This window comes from Calonectris borealis, chromosome 2 (assembly GCF_964195595.1).
Source record: "Calonectris borealis chromosome 2, bCalBor7.hap1.2, whole genome shotgun sequence".
In the NCBI taxonomy this organism is placed as follows: Eukaryota; Metazoa; Chordata; class Aves; order Procellariiformes; family Procellariidae; genus Calonectris; species Calonectris borealis.
The window spans coordinates 117,868,277-117,885,752 of NC_134313.1; the positions used below are offsets into that span (position 1 = coordinate 117,868,277).

Here is a 17,476-nt window from a genome sequence, read left to right on the forward strand (position 1 = left end):
CTCCCCCCCCCCATTTCTGACTTCCGAGGGCAATGGTCTATAAATGTGATGCAGCATAAAATAGACAAAAAAAAACCCAACCAACAAGCAGTGTATGGACCAATACTTTAAAGAGAAATGCTGTAGCACTTTGAAGTGTCTGTCTGGCAGGAAATGAGGTTTGGCAGAAAGTAAAAACCAGCTGCACCAGAGAGGATCAAGCTTTATTTAAGGCTTTTGCATTAGTATTTGGAGATGCACAAAATGGTGCTGCTTTTCTTTATTTTAAAACAAACTTCATAAATGTTTCACACTCATGTGACTGTACAACTTTTGGAAGGGAAGAACTAGCTTAACTAAAAGGAACCTCTTTAAGTAGCTTTGAGTCTGTCAGGTAAGGACAGAATACTCGGAGATTATGCTTTTTTGGGAGTATGTCTTCATGTACTATCTGAGCGGAACTTACTAGTTTGTGTAAAACCATGGAATAAAGTAATCCAGGAGTGCAAATACAAGATTAATGAAGAGGCTATGTGCTGTAGGATTTTTCTGTAGGATTCACTGAACTTAGTTGGGTTATTTTAATTCCTTCATCCTGTTTTTCTTCCTCCTTCCCATGAAAATGTCCATCTCTACTTCAGGGGCACATTGAAACCTACCTCGTGCCTTTCTTTTTTGTGCGCTAAGAGCTTTGTGTGTTGCCTTCTCTGTCTGCACACCAGAGAGCTCTGGGGTGTGCATTTTCCTCCAGTGTCATTTAATTACCTGTCAGGGAAATGCCACTCACAGCATCAGCCTCTTCTACAGTAATGGGATGACAGGCACGGTGGAATAGGTGGCATCTAATGACAGCTGCCAATGCTCTCTTTTGGTCTGTAGGCAGGTGCATCAAATTAAATACACAACTTCCTTTGCTTAGTTAATAAAGAACTAAATCCACATTAAAATGAAGACTTTTGCAACTCATTTAGTGGCGCAGGGAGAAATAGATTGCGTTAAGTCTGTCTTTTAAAGGTTTTGGATATAGCTGGATCTAGACTGACGTCTTTAGTTAGTGTCTGATCCTTAATTATAGAACTGTGCTGGCAGGGCCTCCAAATAATCATAAAGTTAGTTAAACTGGCAAAACTGCGTTTCTGTTGCCGTAGCTTAATCTTCCTTACTGACTCGGAGTACAGTTTGCCAGTGTGGCTTAGGGGAGCATAGGAATTTTGCTGGTAAGATATATTGATATAGTTATATTGTTAATGCTCTTCTACTGTTAACACACATACTGTTTGATTAAGGAAAGGCTGGAAGTAATCTGTTGGAATGAACGTAGGAGATAGGTGACATCTAAAAGCCTTGTCTCTGTGTAAGGCATATATTTTGGTTGGCATCTCAACAAAAATTTACCTCTTTCTGTAGTTGAAAACGGTGAACACTGTGACTTCACAATTCTGAGGAACATGTTGATAAGGTAAGTAACTGACAGGTAACATTAAGTTTTCTGGTATGTCTGAGAGATTGCAAAGTCATATATTGGAGAAAAAAGGATTTGAGCTAGTGAGTTCATATTAATCCCCATATTTTTAGTTGTAAACAGTATCTTACAGTTTATGATATCTTGTTTAACCACATATTTAGCAAGCAGTGGTGGTGATGATTTTTTTTAAATAGTTCTCTTTACTTTCTGATTAGTTGTTCTTAAAAATTGTGATAAACCATAGGAACCTGAGTTGTCTGTTAGTGCTGATGTGTACTTAGTTGTAGGCATTTTTTTTTTAAATTTTCAGTGCTGCAGTTGTCTAAAACAAGACTGCCTGTGCTGCGTTGTATTAGGCGCTGAGTCCTATACTCACAGCAGTTCAGTAAGTGACATCTGCTGTAACGACTGTCGATTTGGTTATTAAGCTTTGCTTTTCTCCAAGCTGACAATGGAAAATTATTAAAGGAAGCTAGTGTTTGTATCTTAGTTTTGAACTTTACTTTTAGCTTTTGCAGACTTAAAAGGTAGAAAGTAGGAAGTTTGGGCTTGTTTGTTGTTTCTTGCCTGACATGGTTTGGCACACCTACTACAGTAGTAATACACAGTTTTATATCTGTTCTCCAAATACTTGCAAGTTTATCCACAGAACTCAAATTTTCCAAAGATTGGTCCTGTAAGTTAATGTTTGGAATATCGCAAACTTGAGGTAGTTCAGTGCAAAATAATCTGATATTTCTGTGACTTTGCTGTCTTGACAGCTGTAATTAAATGGCAGAATGACAACATCGTGGGGGATGGGACACTGATGGCAGGGATATAATTTAATTAAGTCAATTTGCAAAATGAACATGGACTGATTTTTCAGATAGTATTTTGTATTTGTGTACTAAGCTGATAAATTACACTTATTGACAGAACTCATATGCAGGACCTAAAGGATGTCACTAACAATGTACATTATGAGAACTACAGAAGCAGAAAACTGGCAGCTGTTACATACAATGGTGTTGACAACAATAAAAATAAAGGGCAGCTAACAAAGTAAGTTCTTGTTAAGGTTGTATTGCACTTTAATCTTTTTGCTCTGTTTTTTGTTTGGTTGGTTGGTTTTGTGTATGTGTGGTGGGATTTTTGGTTTTGGGTTTTTTGGGGGGGTGGTGGTTTTGTTTGTATTTATCCTCCAGTCAGTTGCCTCTTCACTGTGTTCTAGTCTGAACACTGTATACTTCTGGTTTACTTATGATCTGTGGGTTTTTTTTATTTCACTAAAGTTTACGCTAGTTTATCTGAACGTGTTAAATAACTGGGTTTTAGTTAGATTCAGTTCTGAAGAGAATCGTTATATTTACTATTTCAGTTTATAAGTTTTATTTCACTGGTACTTATTGCAAAGTTGTGCGTTAGTGTTTCTATTTTAGTATATACTACTTCTGGAATTACTGGCTTTTTTGTCATGAATGCTCAATACTCAGTGTCAGGGACGTTTTTGAGAAGAAGAGGTTAATGTTTGTTTAGAAACTTTGAAAATCCAGATGCACTACTGTCATCTTTGAAATGCTGCCCTGGCTGCTTCTAGGGTTGCTTATCATGGCAGGGAAATTATTGCAACATCTTTATCTTTTGTGAAAGGAGAGTTGCAATGCAGGGTTTTTGGGTTTTGTTGTTCTGGTTTTTTAACCCGAGTATGTCATTTTAATTACTTCTGACAGCAAGTTATTTGCCAACCTGATGAAATTCTTGGAAGATTTAAAAGTAGGCTCTACTGTATTTTTCATTTTATAATGCTATTTGAGAACAGCTGTGCTCTTAAACTTAAGTATTTCTCCTGCTCTACATGTGTCAACTGTATAAACAATTAGTGATTAAATAATTAGTAATTAGTGATACTCTTATTATTTTTTTTATTTGTACTATATTTAAACACAAATTTCTCAACCAAAATATAGGGTAGTATTCTATTTGGTTAATGATATGTGAAATTATAGTTGTTCTTCCTGAAAAAGATCCCTGAAGTTAGATGGAAATATCTGCTATTCCCATCCGTATGACAGCTGCAAAGCCATTTTTCACTAAAGGAGTGTCTATTCTACACTATCTTATTGCTTTGAAAGTGCCTGTGAGGGAATGATTTAGTTTCATCTACTGTGAGCCTACATGAGGCTTCCCTCCTCAGCGTTAGCAAAAAATATAATAGGGTATGTTAGTTATATCAACTCTTCAAAAGTGTACTTAAATTTAGGTAAAGTTTGTAGTGAGGTCAAGTCGTAAAAAGAATAGTCTTCAAATATGTGTATCCATAGCACAGTGGTTACTTCTTCTCACTGTCATGTTTCTTGCCACCCAGCTCGCATCTCAAGGCTTCTGAAGGCATAAAGCAAGTATGTTAGTCTCAAGCTACACTTGTCCTATAACAGAGTGTGTTGGTGATAGGGAGAGGAGGAGTTTTAAGAAGTAAAATTACTAAATGAGGTAGTCACTGTGGAAAAATTGGGGTGGGAGGCATGTAAGGTAGTTTGCACATTTGAGAACAAAATGGTGCAGGTGGGCACATCGGAGAAGAAAATGTGCTTAAGCAAGAACTTGAGTAAACTTTCTCTTTGCTGAGGTGATACTGTATTAACAGTAGTGCAGAACAGACTTCTAACTTGCTATTACTGTACTTTTTTACTGTACTCTTATTTGCTATTACTGTACTGAAAAGTGAAATTTTAAATTGCAATTTTGGATATCAGAGGAAATTGTTTTGATTTTTTTGGGGGGGAGGGGTGTTTCATACTATTTTTTATCCCTTTCCAAATCTTTGTATGTTTTTCTTAGATTCAGAAAAATCTTAGTTTTAGTGATAGCACTTTCACCACTCTGTTTTCTGCCTGCTTAGATTTCTGTTAGTCTACACCTACAGACTTAGTCTGCTACCTGATTCAAGTAAGGATCGGTTATTCTGCGCTCTTCTTAAAAAGAATAACGCAATGACTTTTTTTTTATTTATTTTTTATTCCCAGATTGCAAACATAATGATGCATTTTTGTATAAATGCATCTACCAGAAGGTTTCAAAACTGTTTTCATGTTGTTCATTCTTAGCATTGCTAAGATTTCCTTTTAAGGAAAGAGGATCTGGAATTACTCTGCTTTCTGAAGCATGCTTACTTTCGCATCTCCTGCCATCTCAGGTCACTGTGCTGTCCCACCTGAATATTTCTGAGTAAACGTGCCTTTTGGAACAATTTTCTCCATAAGAAATCTGTTGCTCAGGACACTGCAGTACTGCAGCTCCTAAGTGAATAAATACAGCTGGTGCTTTTAGCTATCAGGTTTCCTTTTTTTCAAGAGAAGAAATAAATTACCACAGTTTGTTTGATTCAGCCATCTGAAAGATGGCAAAATCTATTGCAAACTTGTGAGAAATAGTTTGAACCTTTCCTTAGAGTTTGTTTCTCCAAACATAGGGTGACTTAGTAAGTAAATAAATACAATTCTTGAATGCAGATACTGATTATGAAGCAGCTGATGCTATTCCTTTCTTGTTACCTTATCCATATGTTGAGTTGCAGCATTTTTTTTAAGGTTTAACATGCTTTTTTGGCTTCAATGTGTTTTTGTAGTTTTGAATCTAGCATAGTTGAAGCAGCATAGAAGGAATTTTCCTAATAACCATGTGTCTTCCTGGAAATTAATTGAAAGAGGGAAGAACAGATATTAACAGTTTATCTGTGCATCCCCTTAGGAATTTTGTGCTTGCCTGCTTGCCTTTTGAAAGAAGTGTCTGTATCTCAAAATGGAGCAATATTTGACTTGTCCTCTGGAAATCTGATTCTTTCATGGGTGACAGATCCTATATCTCTAGATGAGAATGGAGATGTGCTCTGATGCTATCTGGTGGTATTATAAGCATACTGTTAAACACAGATACAACCTCTGACTCTGGAAACTCCTAAGCTGCTGTTCTTTTGTAAGCCGGGAGGGTACATGTAAGAGGAGACGTACATGCAGTGGTTCTTGCACTTTTCCAAAAATATCTCCTACTGGTAGCTGTTGGAGACTGGGTTGACCTTTTGTACCTTTAAAACAGCTGTATTTTTGTGATCTTAGCAGATTTTTGTTTTTCATGCAACTGTTAACATATTTCTTTGAACAAAAATGCAAACATGAAAACAAATAGAAATATATGCTACAAGTTTTAATACTGTGCAGATGAATTGAGGCAGTTTCTTCTGTCCAGTTGATAATTTTCTCTGATTTGTCTCCTTTGATTTGGTGAAACTCTTAATTGACTATTCTACAGGTACCTCGTTGACCTAAGAGCAGTCCAAAGCATGTATTTTCCATGATCATGTAGCTTTCTTGTATTTTAGGTTTAGTGTCTGATTTCTTCAAATTTTCAACATCATCCCAATCATTAAAAAAAATAAAATGTCGAGGGTAATCTTCACATATATGGATAACTTGTCTCTTCAAACTATGGGGTAATTGTATTTCACACGTGTACTATGTGACGTGAGAAAACTGGCATTTGCTCTGAAATTTAAAATTTTTAACTTGAGAAATCTTTCCAGTTTGCTGTATGAAGCTGATATCTTCAGTGAGTTTAAAAGTAAAACCTTATTTTATTGAAAGTCGTATTGTACATGGTAAAGATGAGCCTTATGCATCTGCTCATCTGTTCAATAACCGGTCACACAGGGTAACAAAATACACAATGCATAGGTCCTTCTAACTGCTTAGCTTAGACTACTTCTAACTCCTTTTGCCTGTATTCTTAGCGAATTCTGTGAAATGGTTCTGATGTTATGAAGCCCATGTTACTATATGGTGAGACTTATCAGACTCCTGTTTTCAGGCTGGTTTTTTCCCTCCTATAGTATTAGTGAAGTGCTAACACAAGGCATGCTCAGGTTAAGCGTCATGCTCTGGGGAGGTGACATTGCAGCCAAGCCTTCTTCAGAGCTGAGCTCAGCCGCCGGTGAGACCTCTGCTGGCCATTGAAGTCAAGTGCTCTTTTTGTAGCACAAGAACATTCATGGGTTTTTAATACAGTGTCCTTTACCAGGTGACAATTTTTAAATGAACAGATAAGCCTTGATATGGCATTGGTTTCTGAAAACTTCATTAGAGCAAGTGGTTGTTCATGTCACTAAAATAAATCACTTTAAAAGCATGCATATTCTAGGGAAACTATTCCTGAAAGTATCTGCACATCAAACCTGCATTAATTTACATGGTGTAGTGATTTACTAACTGAATTTGAAATAAATATAACAAGCTTTAACTAACAGTCTTTCCTTTTACTGTGAAAAATTTGCTTTTGGGGGAGCACATAATTAGCTTTAGGAATCTATTAATAATGAATTTAGTTTTTAAATTATTGCTTTTTGGTTTTGTGGTTTTATTTAAGCATGCTAAGCTAAGCCTCTGTATTTTTTGTTTTTTAGATTTGACACAGTTGAAGGCATGTAAGTGGTCATTTAAATTTTTCCAAAAAACTTAAAGACAAAAATTTTATAAAGACAAAAAGGGTTTCACTGTTTAATGTTTCAAATTTAAAACAGTTTCCTGTTATCCCACTCTTGGCATTGTTTTTTTCCCTAGCAGGTTTTTTTTTGTTCTAAAGCTGTCCTAATGTAAACTTTAGAAATTTATAAATACTTTGAGTGATAAATATCTCTGTAAAAACCCATTCTCTTTAGAAACGTTTTGGCTAAGCCTGAAGACAAATTTGGTCAAATTTCAACAATAAGTAGAAGTGCATAAATTATGAAATTCCCCCAGTTTCTATCCATAGCTCCATCATCTTTATATAAATGCTTATAAAGATTTAGTGGAATTTTCATCCTTATCTGTAAATTTACAACTCTTCATTGGATTGGGGAATTAGTTATTTTAATCTGTTCTGACCATGGTTTTACTTATTACTGGCTCGCAGAGGTTCCACTTTGCACATATCTAGAATAATTTTTAATTTTTGCAGATTAACGTAGAGGACTGTTTTAACATACATCCTGTTCAATCAGTTAAATGTTTTACATCTTCGTTTAGTGGTTTGGGTTTTTTTTCCCTCAGCTCTTTTTTTGTTCAAGTCCCTTGTATAGCTTTATCCAGAAATACAGGATGATGTGCTTTTACCCACGTCACATGCTTAAGACCTAACAAAACCAGTTGTAACCTATGTTGTAAAGCTCTCAGCTGTAAATGCTCGCTTGTTAGTTTATCAAATTTTCTGTGCAGACTGATTTTTACCACTTTCTCAAATACAGCTCACATGACGTCCCCATTACATTATTAGGTTGTCAATAGAAGGACTGTTCAAGTCCTTTCAAGTCTGTAGAAACTGCAGCAATGATTCCTTGGTATTCAGATTTACTTCCTAGGTTAATTTTTGAAGAGCAGATACATTTGAGAACTTTACACTTCTAAAAGGTAACAAGAAAATAGTCTTGTTTTGACAGCTCGTTAGCTTCCACAAGTACTGCTACTCACCTCTTCTTTCATTTTCTTCTTATTTTTGTGTATTATTGTACTTCACCTGTGTTTAACCTTTTTCTTTTTTCCTTGACAAAAGGTCAAGTAGTTGGCCTTTTGAAGGGCTAAAGTAAACATTAAGACTGAGGATCAGTTTCAGTTCCATATATTATACAGCACTTTATTCACCAATCTAAGCTTTGCAACTGTTAGTTCAGATTCAGTTGTGGGTTTTGTTTTTTTTTTTATGGAAATACCATTTTCTTCCTCCTCGTCCCTCACCAATTGTCATCTTTAAAATACTGGTATTTGAGGAAAAAGTTCATATGGCCGTGAGTTCATATGACGATTATTTTCACTGTGTGGTTAGTGGTGAAAATGGGCAAGCAGGAAGGATAAAATAAGCCATTAATTGTCAAACCAGATCTTAACTATGTTTGATATATAACCTCCATTCCTTTAAGAATCAGTGGCAAATTCTGAATCAAATAGACATTGCTAATTATGTTTCAGTCATCACTGAAAGTTAGTCAATTCTTTCTCCTTTTAGAATGCTTTTTCTGCATGATTTGAATTGGAACAGGGTTTTTCATATTTTTGTTTTTGTGATTTTTTTGGTTTGTGGTTTTTTTTTGGTTTTTTTTTTTAAGAAATGAAAACAAAATATTATTTTTGATAGGGCTTAGGCTTGCCACCTCTATTTTACAATTTCCTGGTCTGAGTGACTCTTGCATACAATACAGTAGATACCCTCTGCTGGTTGATTGTAACAGTTCCAAATATATTCAGTTCTTCATTTTTATCAACACGATAGTTAAAACTTTGTCATTTTAAGCCATACATACTCAAAACTGAAACAAGAGACCAGTGATTTGTTTTGATTGCTCTTTGTTGAACAGCAGAAAAGTCTTACAAGACTGTATATAGCAATCATTACTAGATCAAAATCATTCTGTTCTATTGGATATTTAATGTGAAACTTGCTATTTAAAACCTGTATCACCATAACATGGATAGCAGGCTTATACAGCATTAAAAATTAAGTAGAATCCAGGAAAGTATTTTTAATTTTTCTATGCACTTTATGGTAACTAATGTACATTATTTTTATACATTAAGTTTATTAATAGCTTTCTAAAGGAAAATCTTCCAACTAGCGCTTTCATGAAATACTGATGTTCAGTTGCCCAAACCTTTTTTTGCAAAGTTGCTATCTCTTCAAAAGTAAGACCACAGCGTTCAACACAGTTGTAATGTTAACTTACTCTTGGGCTCGCTTTGAACAGTGAAGATTTAGAGAGGAAATGGGGCTTTTGTCTGCAATGCTTTTAAAATTTTTATGTCCATTAATTTTTGTATATATTTGAACGGGAAAGAAAAAGATGCCTGAAGATCACTTGGAAAATGCTGATTTTTTTTTGTTGTAACTTTGATTTCCTCTCTTCTCATGACCAGGTTCTACTAAAGATAGAAAGTCAAGAGTTTCCGTTAACCTAAATGTAATGTAAATCAATTGTGGGAGAGGAAAAGATATTGTAAGAAATGTCTTTTTGAGGAAAGCTTAACTAAACAGTAATATAATAATGCAAATTGAATTTAAGCTAGCAGCGCATACAGCGATGTTATTTATCTTAATGCTTCAGCTTTTTTATCTTGTTTTTTACAGATGCCCTAATGTAATAGACAGGGAAAAAAGTTTTTATTATCTAACTACTTCTTCTGGATTTGTGGCAGGAGCCCGTTGGCACAGATGGAGGAGGAAAGGAGGGAGCATGTAGCCAAAATGAAAAAAATGGAAATGGAAATGGAACAGGTGTTTGAGATGAAAGTCAAAGAAAAAGTTCAGAAACTGAAGGACTCTGAAGCTGAGGTAATCGAAATATCTTAAACCCCAATATGCTTGAGACTGAACAAGAGTAGAGATGGCTCTTTTTGCTAAGACTTTGCAACATAGCCTCTGTCTAGGAATTGATTCCGTAGTTAGATTTTTATGTTTAAAGACAACTCAGTTATTCTTTCTCAGCTTGTTGTCTTTGCTGAAATTGTATAAGCCCAAACTTAAAATGTAATTTGAATGTTCACATGCATTTTTATTTTCTTTTCACAGTATGTTAAAATACTCCTTAACTTTCTTACTCGCCCTCTTTTTCTCCCTTTTCTTTGAAATATTTTATGCCTGTTTTCTTCCACGTGCTTTAAAAAGTTCTTGAGACTTTCATGGTTTACATAAGCTAATGTAGTAATGATAATTTGCTTTGCATATTAAAAAAGCATTTCAGGAATTTGATGTCTATAAGAAATCATCTCAATGAGAATTACTAGACTAAGAAAGAGTCAGGCATATGGTGTTGTCAGTGTTTTGGTGTCATTTGAACATACATAAATTTTATGGATATTTAACTCTAATTTCTGTCATCTCCAGGCAAAGTCCTCACAGTGAAACTGTTTTTTTGGGCTTCAAGCGCTCTTGAAGTGATCTTTTTAAGAGACTATTATAAAATTACATTTCAGTAGAAAATTAAGTTTTGAGAAGGCAGCTTCTCAGAAGAAGCCTAATAGAGAAGTTCAAAAATGTCAAAGTTCCTAAAGAAAGTTTGGCTCCAAATTTGAAGGAAAGTGAGGAAACTCAGAAGGGTAGTTGAAATGCTTGGCATCCTTGGCATTGTAAGGAGCCAAGGCATACTGGATCAGAGGAAAAAAAAAATATCAGTCTAGATTTTTTTTTTTTTTTTGGAGATGTGAATAGGTAAGGATATAAGTGCTAAGATACGTCAGTCAGCAATTTGAGGATTTTAAAAAAAGCTAGATGCTTTATCTGGATCACGGTGTTTAATTAGTCACTGGATTTATCCTTCGTCAGTTTCTGTCTCGAATCTTTTTGAACCCATTTATACTTCTGGCCTCCACACTCTCCTTGTTATATGAAAAACAAACAAACAAAAATCTTTTTTTCATGTACTACCTCGTGACTTTTTGACTGAGTGCATCTTGTGATACCAGTTTTTAGATGCTCATGCAATTCATTCTTTTTTTTCTTCACCATTCATGACTTCGTAAACCTCTGTTGTATTTCTCTAAATGTAGAAAAGTAAGCAATAGACAATGCTGAGTATAAGGCATTTAAAAAAATCCGTGAAAGGAAATATGTTTTGAAGGGTTTGTGTAAGACAGGGACTTGCAAGAGAGTAAGGAAAGAGGGAGTGTTATTTAACTCAGTTCAAAAACATCTTGCACTACACAAAAGGAATCACTTTTCCTGACAGTGTCTCCGTTTTCCTGACAGTGTCTCCATTCTTACGTAGAACATATTGGATTGTCAGTCTGTCCCATCAACTTGTAGGAGAGACTTCTTGTATTGTTCTGGCAGTGTAGACAATTCACTTCAATAATACTAATAATAATTCATTTAGTTAGTGAATAAATTAATCCACTTAATGTTTTCCCAAATAGATCCTTAATATAGTTAATACTATAGGATGAAATCAGTGTTTGGGGTTTTTTCCCCACGCAAAGTCAAAGATGCTGCTAATTTATGCATTGCTGATACTCTAATGCTCTGCAATTTGCTGCTTAACATTTGCGTCAAATATCAAAGCATTCTTGAATTTCCTTTTGTTTGCCACATGTAGCTGCTTACGACTCCTGTTTGTAACTCGGGCGGCGTTTGGGGTGTTTTCTGTTAACTGTAAAATGAGGCTATGGGATTAATACCCTTTTTGTTTCTGTTATTGACTATACCTATAACCTTAGAGTTTTTGGTCCAAGAGTTGCTTTCTCTGAAGAGAAAATATAATACTATATTTTCTTGCATTAGTATAGTTGCTGATGTTTGTTATTACAGCTCCAAAAGCCGCTGTGTTTTCTGCGCTTACTGACTGTTCATAACTTCTTCTATAGCTGCAGCGACGCCATGAGCAAATGAAAAAGAATTTGGAGGCACAACACAAAGAATTAGAGGAAAAGCGTCGCCAGTTTGAGGATGAGAAAGCAAACTGGGAAGCTCAACAACGTATTTTGGAACAACAGAATTCTTCCAGGTAAATTGGAGTCTTGTTCTGCAGTTCACAATAAATGTTCTGTAGCTTTCTGCTAAAAGGGAATTTCTGTGGTAATAATGGTCAAAGGTGGTTGATCACTAAGGAAGTGTCACTTAAAAGCCAAGAAAAATCTTGAACTGCTTTTAGTTACTAATGAGCATATAATCAGAAATATTGGGAAGATTATTAGCTTCTAAAGCAGATTTTAATCTGCAAAAACACTGTATCCATACATAACTAGATGTATCTAAAAAATTATGTTTGTATTTGAAATCTAGATTGCATCAGACTTCTGAGGGATGAAGAATTAAAGCTTTGAGAATGAAAGCGTTTAATTCTCCTAGTCCTTGGAAGGGGAAATCTAGTCTAAATGCATTGCTTGACTTCATATAGTACAAGTACTGTGTACATAATAAGTTTCATACATTGTGTTGCAACCAGTAAAGCTTTATAAAATGCATATTTTGCAAGATGTATATTAGTGATTTAAAAAAAAAAAATCAGAGCATGTATGCATTATTTTAACAAACTTTTTTAATATCCTTTTAGAACCTTGGAAAAGAATAAGAAGAAAGGGAAGATATTTTAAACGCATCATTTTGACCACCAGTTATGTATTAGTTGCCAATATGCCAGCCTGGACATCAGTGTTTGTTGGATCCGTTTGACCAATTTTGCACCAGTTGTATCCATAGTAATGGATTTAACAGCATGACAAATTTTTGTTAATTTTGATGGAGAATGAGATGCCTTGAATTGTCTAGGGTGTTGTGTACTTGGAAAAATAATAGATCTAAGTACCTTTTTTTTTTCCTTGTTTTTTTTTAAACAGATGTCATTTTAATGCAAAAGAAAACATTTTACTGTTGTACAATCATGTTCTGGTGGTTTGACGGTTTACAGGATATTAAAAAATGCAAGGACTCTAGACGGTTTTTAGTGAGGATAAATTGCCATAATATGATGCAAACAATGCTTCTCTATTATTATAATACAAGAATTCCATTCAGTGCAGCATATACAATAATGTAATTTAGTCTAACACAGTTGACCCTATTTTTGACACTTCCATTGTTTAAAAGTACACATGGAAAAACAAAAGTTGTAGGCTTACAGTGCACCTAAGCTTTTTATAACAACCCTTTTATGTTTTGGATTCTTTAAATATATGCTATTCTCATTTAGTAACTTCTTTAGCCAGAAGGATCTCATTACTGCTTCATTTTTTGTAATAACATTTAATTTAGATATTTTTCCATATATTGGCCCTCCTAAATAGAATATAGCTTCTTTCATATGGTAGGAACCAGTGAGTAAAACTTTCCTTTAACTCCCTTTTTACATTTTATGGTAAGTAGCAGGAAAACGCATTTATAGGTCATTTCTAGGCAGAATTGTGGAGTTAACTACCAACCTGTTTCTACCTGTGTGCAGTCTTTCTTTATTTTACTAGAAATGGGAATATGGCCTCAAGAAAAACATCACCATTTCGCATTTAGCTGTATTCATATACTGCATTTCTGTATTTTTGTTTGTATTGTAAAAAGTCACATAATAAACAATGTTGTGATGTAACATGCTACTGTGCCAGAAATTTTAAAGGAGTTAAAAGAGCAAAGTACTTCTTTGGGAAATGTTTGAACTTTCTCTCTTCCATCCAGACTTGATTGACCTGTGTCTTTGATTTGTCCGAGGAATTAGTTCAAGGTCTAGAAAATGCCTTTGCATTGTGGAATTGTTAGAAAATTCAGTTTCAGTGGCTGTGCTCTGCATTGGCAAAACAAGGGTCTGTCTTGCCCAGGAGAGGGCACCAAGTGTCCACACCGCTGTGCTGTGTCCCACGAGCTCCGGCTTTGGTAGTCGCGCCTTCTGCCCTGTCTCTTAGGCCTTCTGCAAGCTTTTATGCATGTCTGGTGAGGTTGCGGTGTAACACATTCGCAGCCTGTACAGGTACTTCTGTTAAGCTCATTGGCAAGGGTGGGGGTTTTGGTTTTGATTTTAGTTAATTGAGTCAGTTTTAATAAATAGCCGGGAACTTGATATTTAAAATACAACCTGTAAGTTGTTAAAAAAAATGATGGGGACTTTTAATGTCTGTCTTTGCCTGTGAAACAATGAAGAATGGCTCAGTTTTTGCAGATGTTCCTTGTATTACCCCTGCTATTGCTCTGTTCCTGTTCATTTCTTTTTACATGTGTTATGCTTATCAGAAATACCATTTATTCAGATAGAGCTTCCCAATGAAATGAAGATGTTTTCGGTAGTCTGTATAAAAGCCTCCTTATAAGTCATTTCAAATATTCTGCCTGTCTTTTTTCAGAGAAGACACGGATTATCGGTAAGTGAATATAGCTTTCCCTTTCAAGTGAACAGAATTGCAAAATCTCATCTTTTAATACATCACGGAGAATGGACACCACCTGCGTCTGCCCCCCACTGCCTCAGGTTTCAGTTGAATTCAATAAGTTGAATAACGTAAAGAACAGGCAGAAGTTACCATATTGGACAGAAGCTGCAGATTCTGAATTGCTTTTAGGAATCATCAAAATTCAGGATATACTTTCTGTGGATATGCTAGTGTTTTAACATTCCCATTTGCTCTGAAATAAGGATTTCATTTATCGGGAAACTTGTTTTAATCATGCTTGTCTTCTTTCTCCCCACTCTTATTCTCTATCCTCCCACATACACACTTAGGATAATCAGAATCTAGTATATGCTCTTGTGAGATTTTTTTTTTTGTATGAGGGCACATAGATATTCTATAACATAGCATTTTTATCTGAATGAAAATTTAGAGTATATAGAAATCAAGTGTTCTGAGTTCTCTTCTGAAATGGAGCATTGTCCTGACGGGAAGACTTTTGCCACCTCTTAACTTGTTTCTTAAATGCTTTGGCTTTTTGTGGTAAGTTTGGGCTGCACTATAAAAGTATGAGTTTGAAAAAGAATCCTAATTTTTGGCAGACTTTCTGCACTCTCTAGTTGTGTGTGGGTTTTTTTTATTAAAAAAAAAAGATTGAGAATAGGAGGCATGACCCTGTGCAGCTTGCAATGTAGTAGCTGTGCAGCCAATAAAAAGTCTATAAGCTAAAGAGGTACTATGATACAGCCCAGGATTTTTTTTTTCTTAACTGAATCATAATTTAAGCGTGTTATTTCTGTAAAGTCAGAACTCATTTTACTTGCTAACAAATAGGTACTTAAATTCCCCTGTATTTGTGTCACAACTCAGACTACGTGCAGCAGAGGTTTTGTGGTGTGTATGCTAATTGGTCAGAAACCTGTTGCATCCAGATGTCACTGGACAGTACGAGACTCGCCTCTTGTTTCCCTCGCAGTATGCTGTGAAACATTACCTGCTCTACTGAGGCACAAAATAAGAGGTATTAAAGAGCAGTTCTGTACCTCTGTTGCATGTTTCTATAACAGTAGTTGTTAGAATAATACAGTCTAGTCTTCAGGCAGTCATGAGGCTGGAAATTTTGCTACTCTGTTTTGAAATGAAGGTCTAAATTCAGCTTAGAGAGTGTTCTGTTAAAGAGGTAGTAAGGAAGAGAAAATAATTCTGCTCCTGTCAAGCATGGCACTGAAAACAGCCCTGTTGAATGTGCAACTGCACTAGCCCATACATTTATATGGGGGTGTGAGGATATTTACTTTTATATGGAGATAGATGTGAAAATGCATCTATATTTTTATATATGAAAAAGTGAATAAAGACTGCAAACTTGGGACTTTCTTCTGATGTAAAATACATTCCCATATTGGGTTACTTATCTGGCTGACCGCGGTTCAGTTCAGCATCCTAAGTCTCTGGATGCTAACATTCCTGCTTCCAGCGTGAAATACGAAGTGCTAAGTTTTGATGGAGCGGCCTTGTGGTTCTTTCAGTTTTCACTGTAGTTTTCCCATTCGGTAGTCAGTGACCAGCTGATGCCCTTTCTGACTCCTTGAAAGGACACATGTTGGAGCTCTTGAGTTCAGGTGACCTTGTATCATCTGACTACTCCTTGTGGTCTGGCTGCTCAAGCAAGACCAAAACCATTCCTTAATTTGGCACCCCAGGGAGTGAGGCAATCTACATTTCCCCTTCAAAATTTCCAGAGTAAGCATAAAGAAGAGATCCTTAGTTGTTTGAGAAGAATGTTGGTTTTGTCTTCCTTCATTCAAGAAACCTCTCAATCTGCTTTAAATATAAATGGCTTAAAACATTAATGCTTTTAAATGTTTCAATACAAATAAATCAATATGGAAGTGAAGAGTTGGGCAGGGTTACCAGTTCATGCTTTGAAAATAAGCAGAAAGCATAGTTGAACCTGTGGAGCAAACCAGTACGTGAAGGGTTCATCTTCTTAGTTTGTGTGGTATTGTCAAGCTTCATTTGTCCTTGGGTAGCGAGGACAGGCTAAGTGAGGTGCCCAAGGTAAGGATATGCTTTTCCCCAAGGGCTAGCTGCTGAGGTTGCTTTTGCATACAGTTCTTGGGTTTCCTGCCAGCTTCACCTTAATGTTTACAAGCCTCTCTTAATGCAGTTTACGTTCCTCCACCGCCAACATCTCCGTTTCCTGATCTTACGCTGTCCAAGGCTCAGCAAAGGCACTTACTCCCTTCTCCACAACCCATGCCTGCTTCATCCCATCTTCTGTTGAGTATCTTGCTCTGCCAGGTGGCTGGTGGGTTTGGTGGCCAGCCATCATGACAGCCTGCCCCTGACACCAGCTCCTTCTGAATTGAGCTGCTTGTACCAACCCCTTCAGGAATGGAGCACTTCTGAAGCTTTGCGCTCTGTTGTGGTTTTGCTCACCCCTGCCTTCCTGTTGCCACGCGGTTACATCTCCCAGGAACTACGCAGCTGGTGCTCCTGCCAGCTTCCTTTGCTTCTGACTAGTCACAAATGTTCATCTTTAGAAATGTGCGCTATATCCTGGTAAAAATGGCAGAGGTCGTCTTCAGAGGGTGCGAATGGGATTCCTCCCCCGCACCCGGATCTAACCACCTGCTGATGCTGGAACAAAGCACTGTTCCCATCGCCTTGGTTTGCTGATACATGTTACTGGCTTTCTTCTGCTACGGATAGCAGTGAGGAAGCACAGTAAACAGAAGGTCTTTCCTGTCCTATGGTCGCCAGGATATACAGCTGTGAGACTGGGGAGTTTGATCCACTCATCAGGTATCCACAGCTGCCTGGGGCATCCCTGTGTGAGCAGGAGGGGATGCAGGAGGGCATCTGCGACGGCAGCTGCCCTGTGGGACCTGCAAGTGGGCTGGGATGCCAGGCAGTGCTGCTGTGGAGGCTGCAGGTGCATATAGTCCCTATGTGATGCACCCTGCTTTCTTCTAATGAGCTTTTAAAAGTGGATGACCGAGGGAACAGATTTTCAAGCAGTATCATGAACAGAAACTGCTGACTGACATAGGAAAACAAGTGAAAAATCTTTATCCGTTGCCCTCATGATTGGGAAGGCAGCTCTGGTTCTCTTTCTGTAATATATCACCTCTGCGCTGTCATCCGGAGAGGTCTCTGAGGCAGC

At 36.6% G+C, this 17,476-nt stretch overlaps 1 protein-coding gene across 5 annotated transcripts in view; it reads left to right on the forward strand.

The window, feature by feature from the left end:
- Positions 1–13,517, forward strand: part of SEPTIN7 (septin 7) — a 79,808-nt gene extending 66,291 nt beyond the window's left edge. For 3 of the 5 annotated variants that reach the window (XM_075143072.1, XM_075143071.1, XM_075143076.1), the window contains 6 exons: positions 1,387–1,438; positions 2,363–2,488; positions 6,879–6,899; positions 9,640–9,775; positions 11,803–11,942; positions 12,492–13,517. In XM_075143072.1, coding sequence (XP_074999173.1) covers positions 1,387–1,438; positions 2,363–2,488; positions 6,879–6,899; positions 9,640–9,775; positions 11,803–11,942; positions 12,492–12,531 — 515 coding nt within the window. In that variant the 3' untranslated portion in view covers positions 12,532–13,517. The remainder of the gene's footprint in view (positions 1–1,386; positions 1,439–2,362; positions 2,489–6,878; positions 6,900–9,639; positions 9,776–11,802; positions 11,943–12,491) is intronic. The other 2 variants (XM_075143075.1, XM_075143073.1) reach the window with 1 other exon arrangement.
- The last annotated feature ends 3,959 nt before the right edge of the window (positions 13,518–17,476 follow it).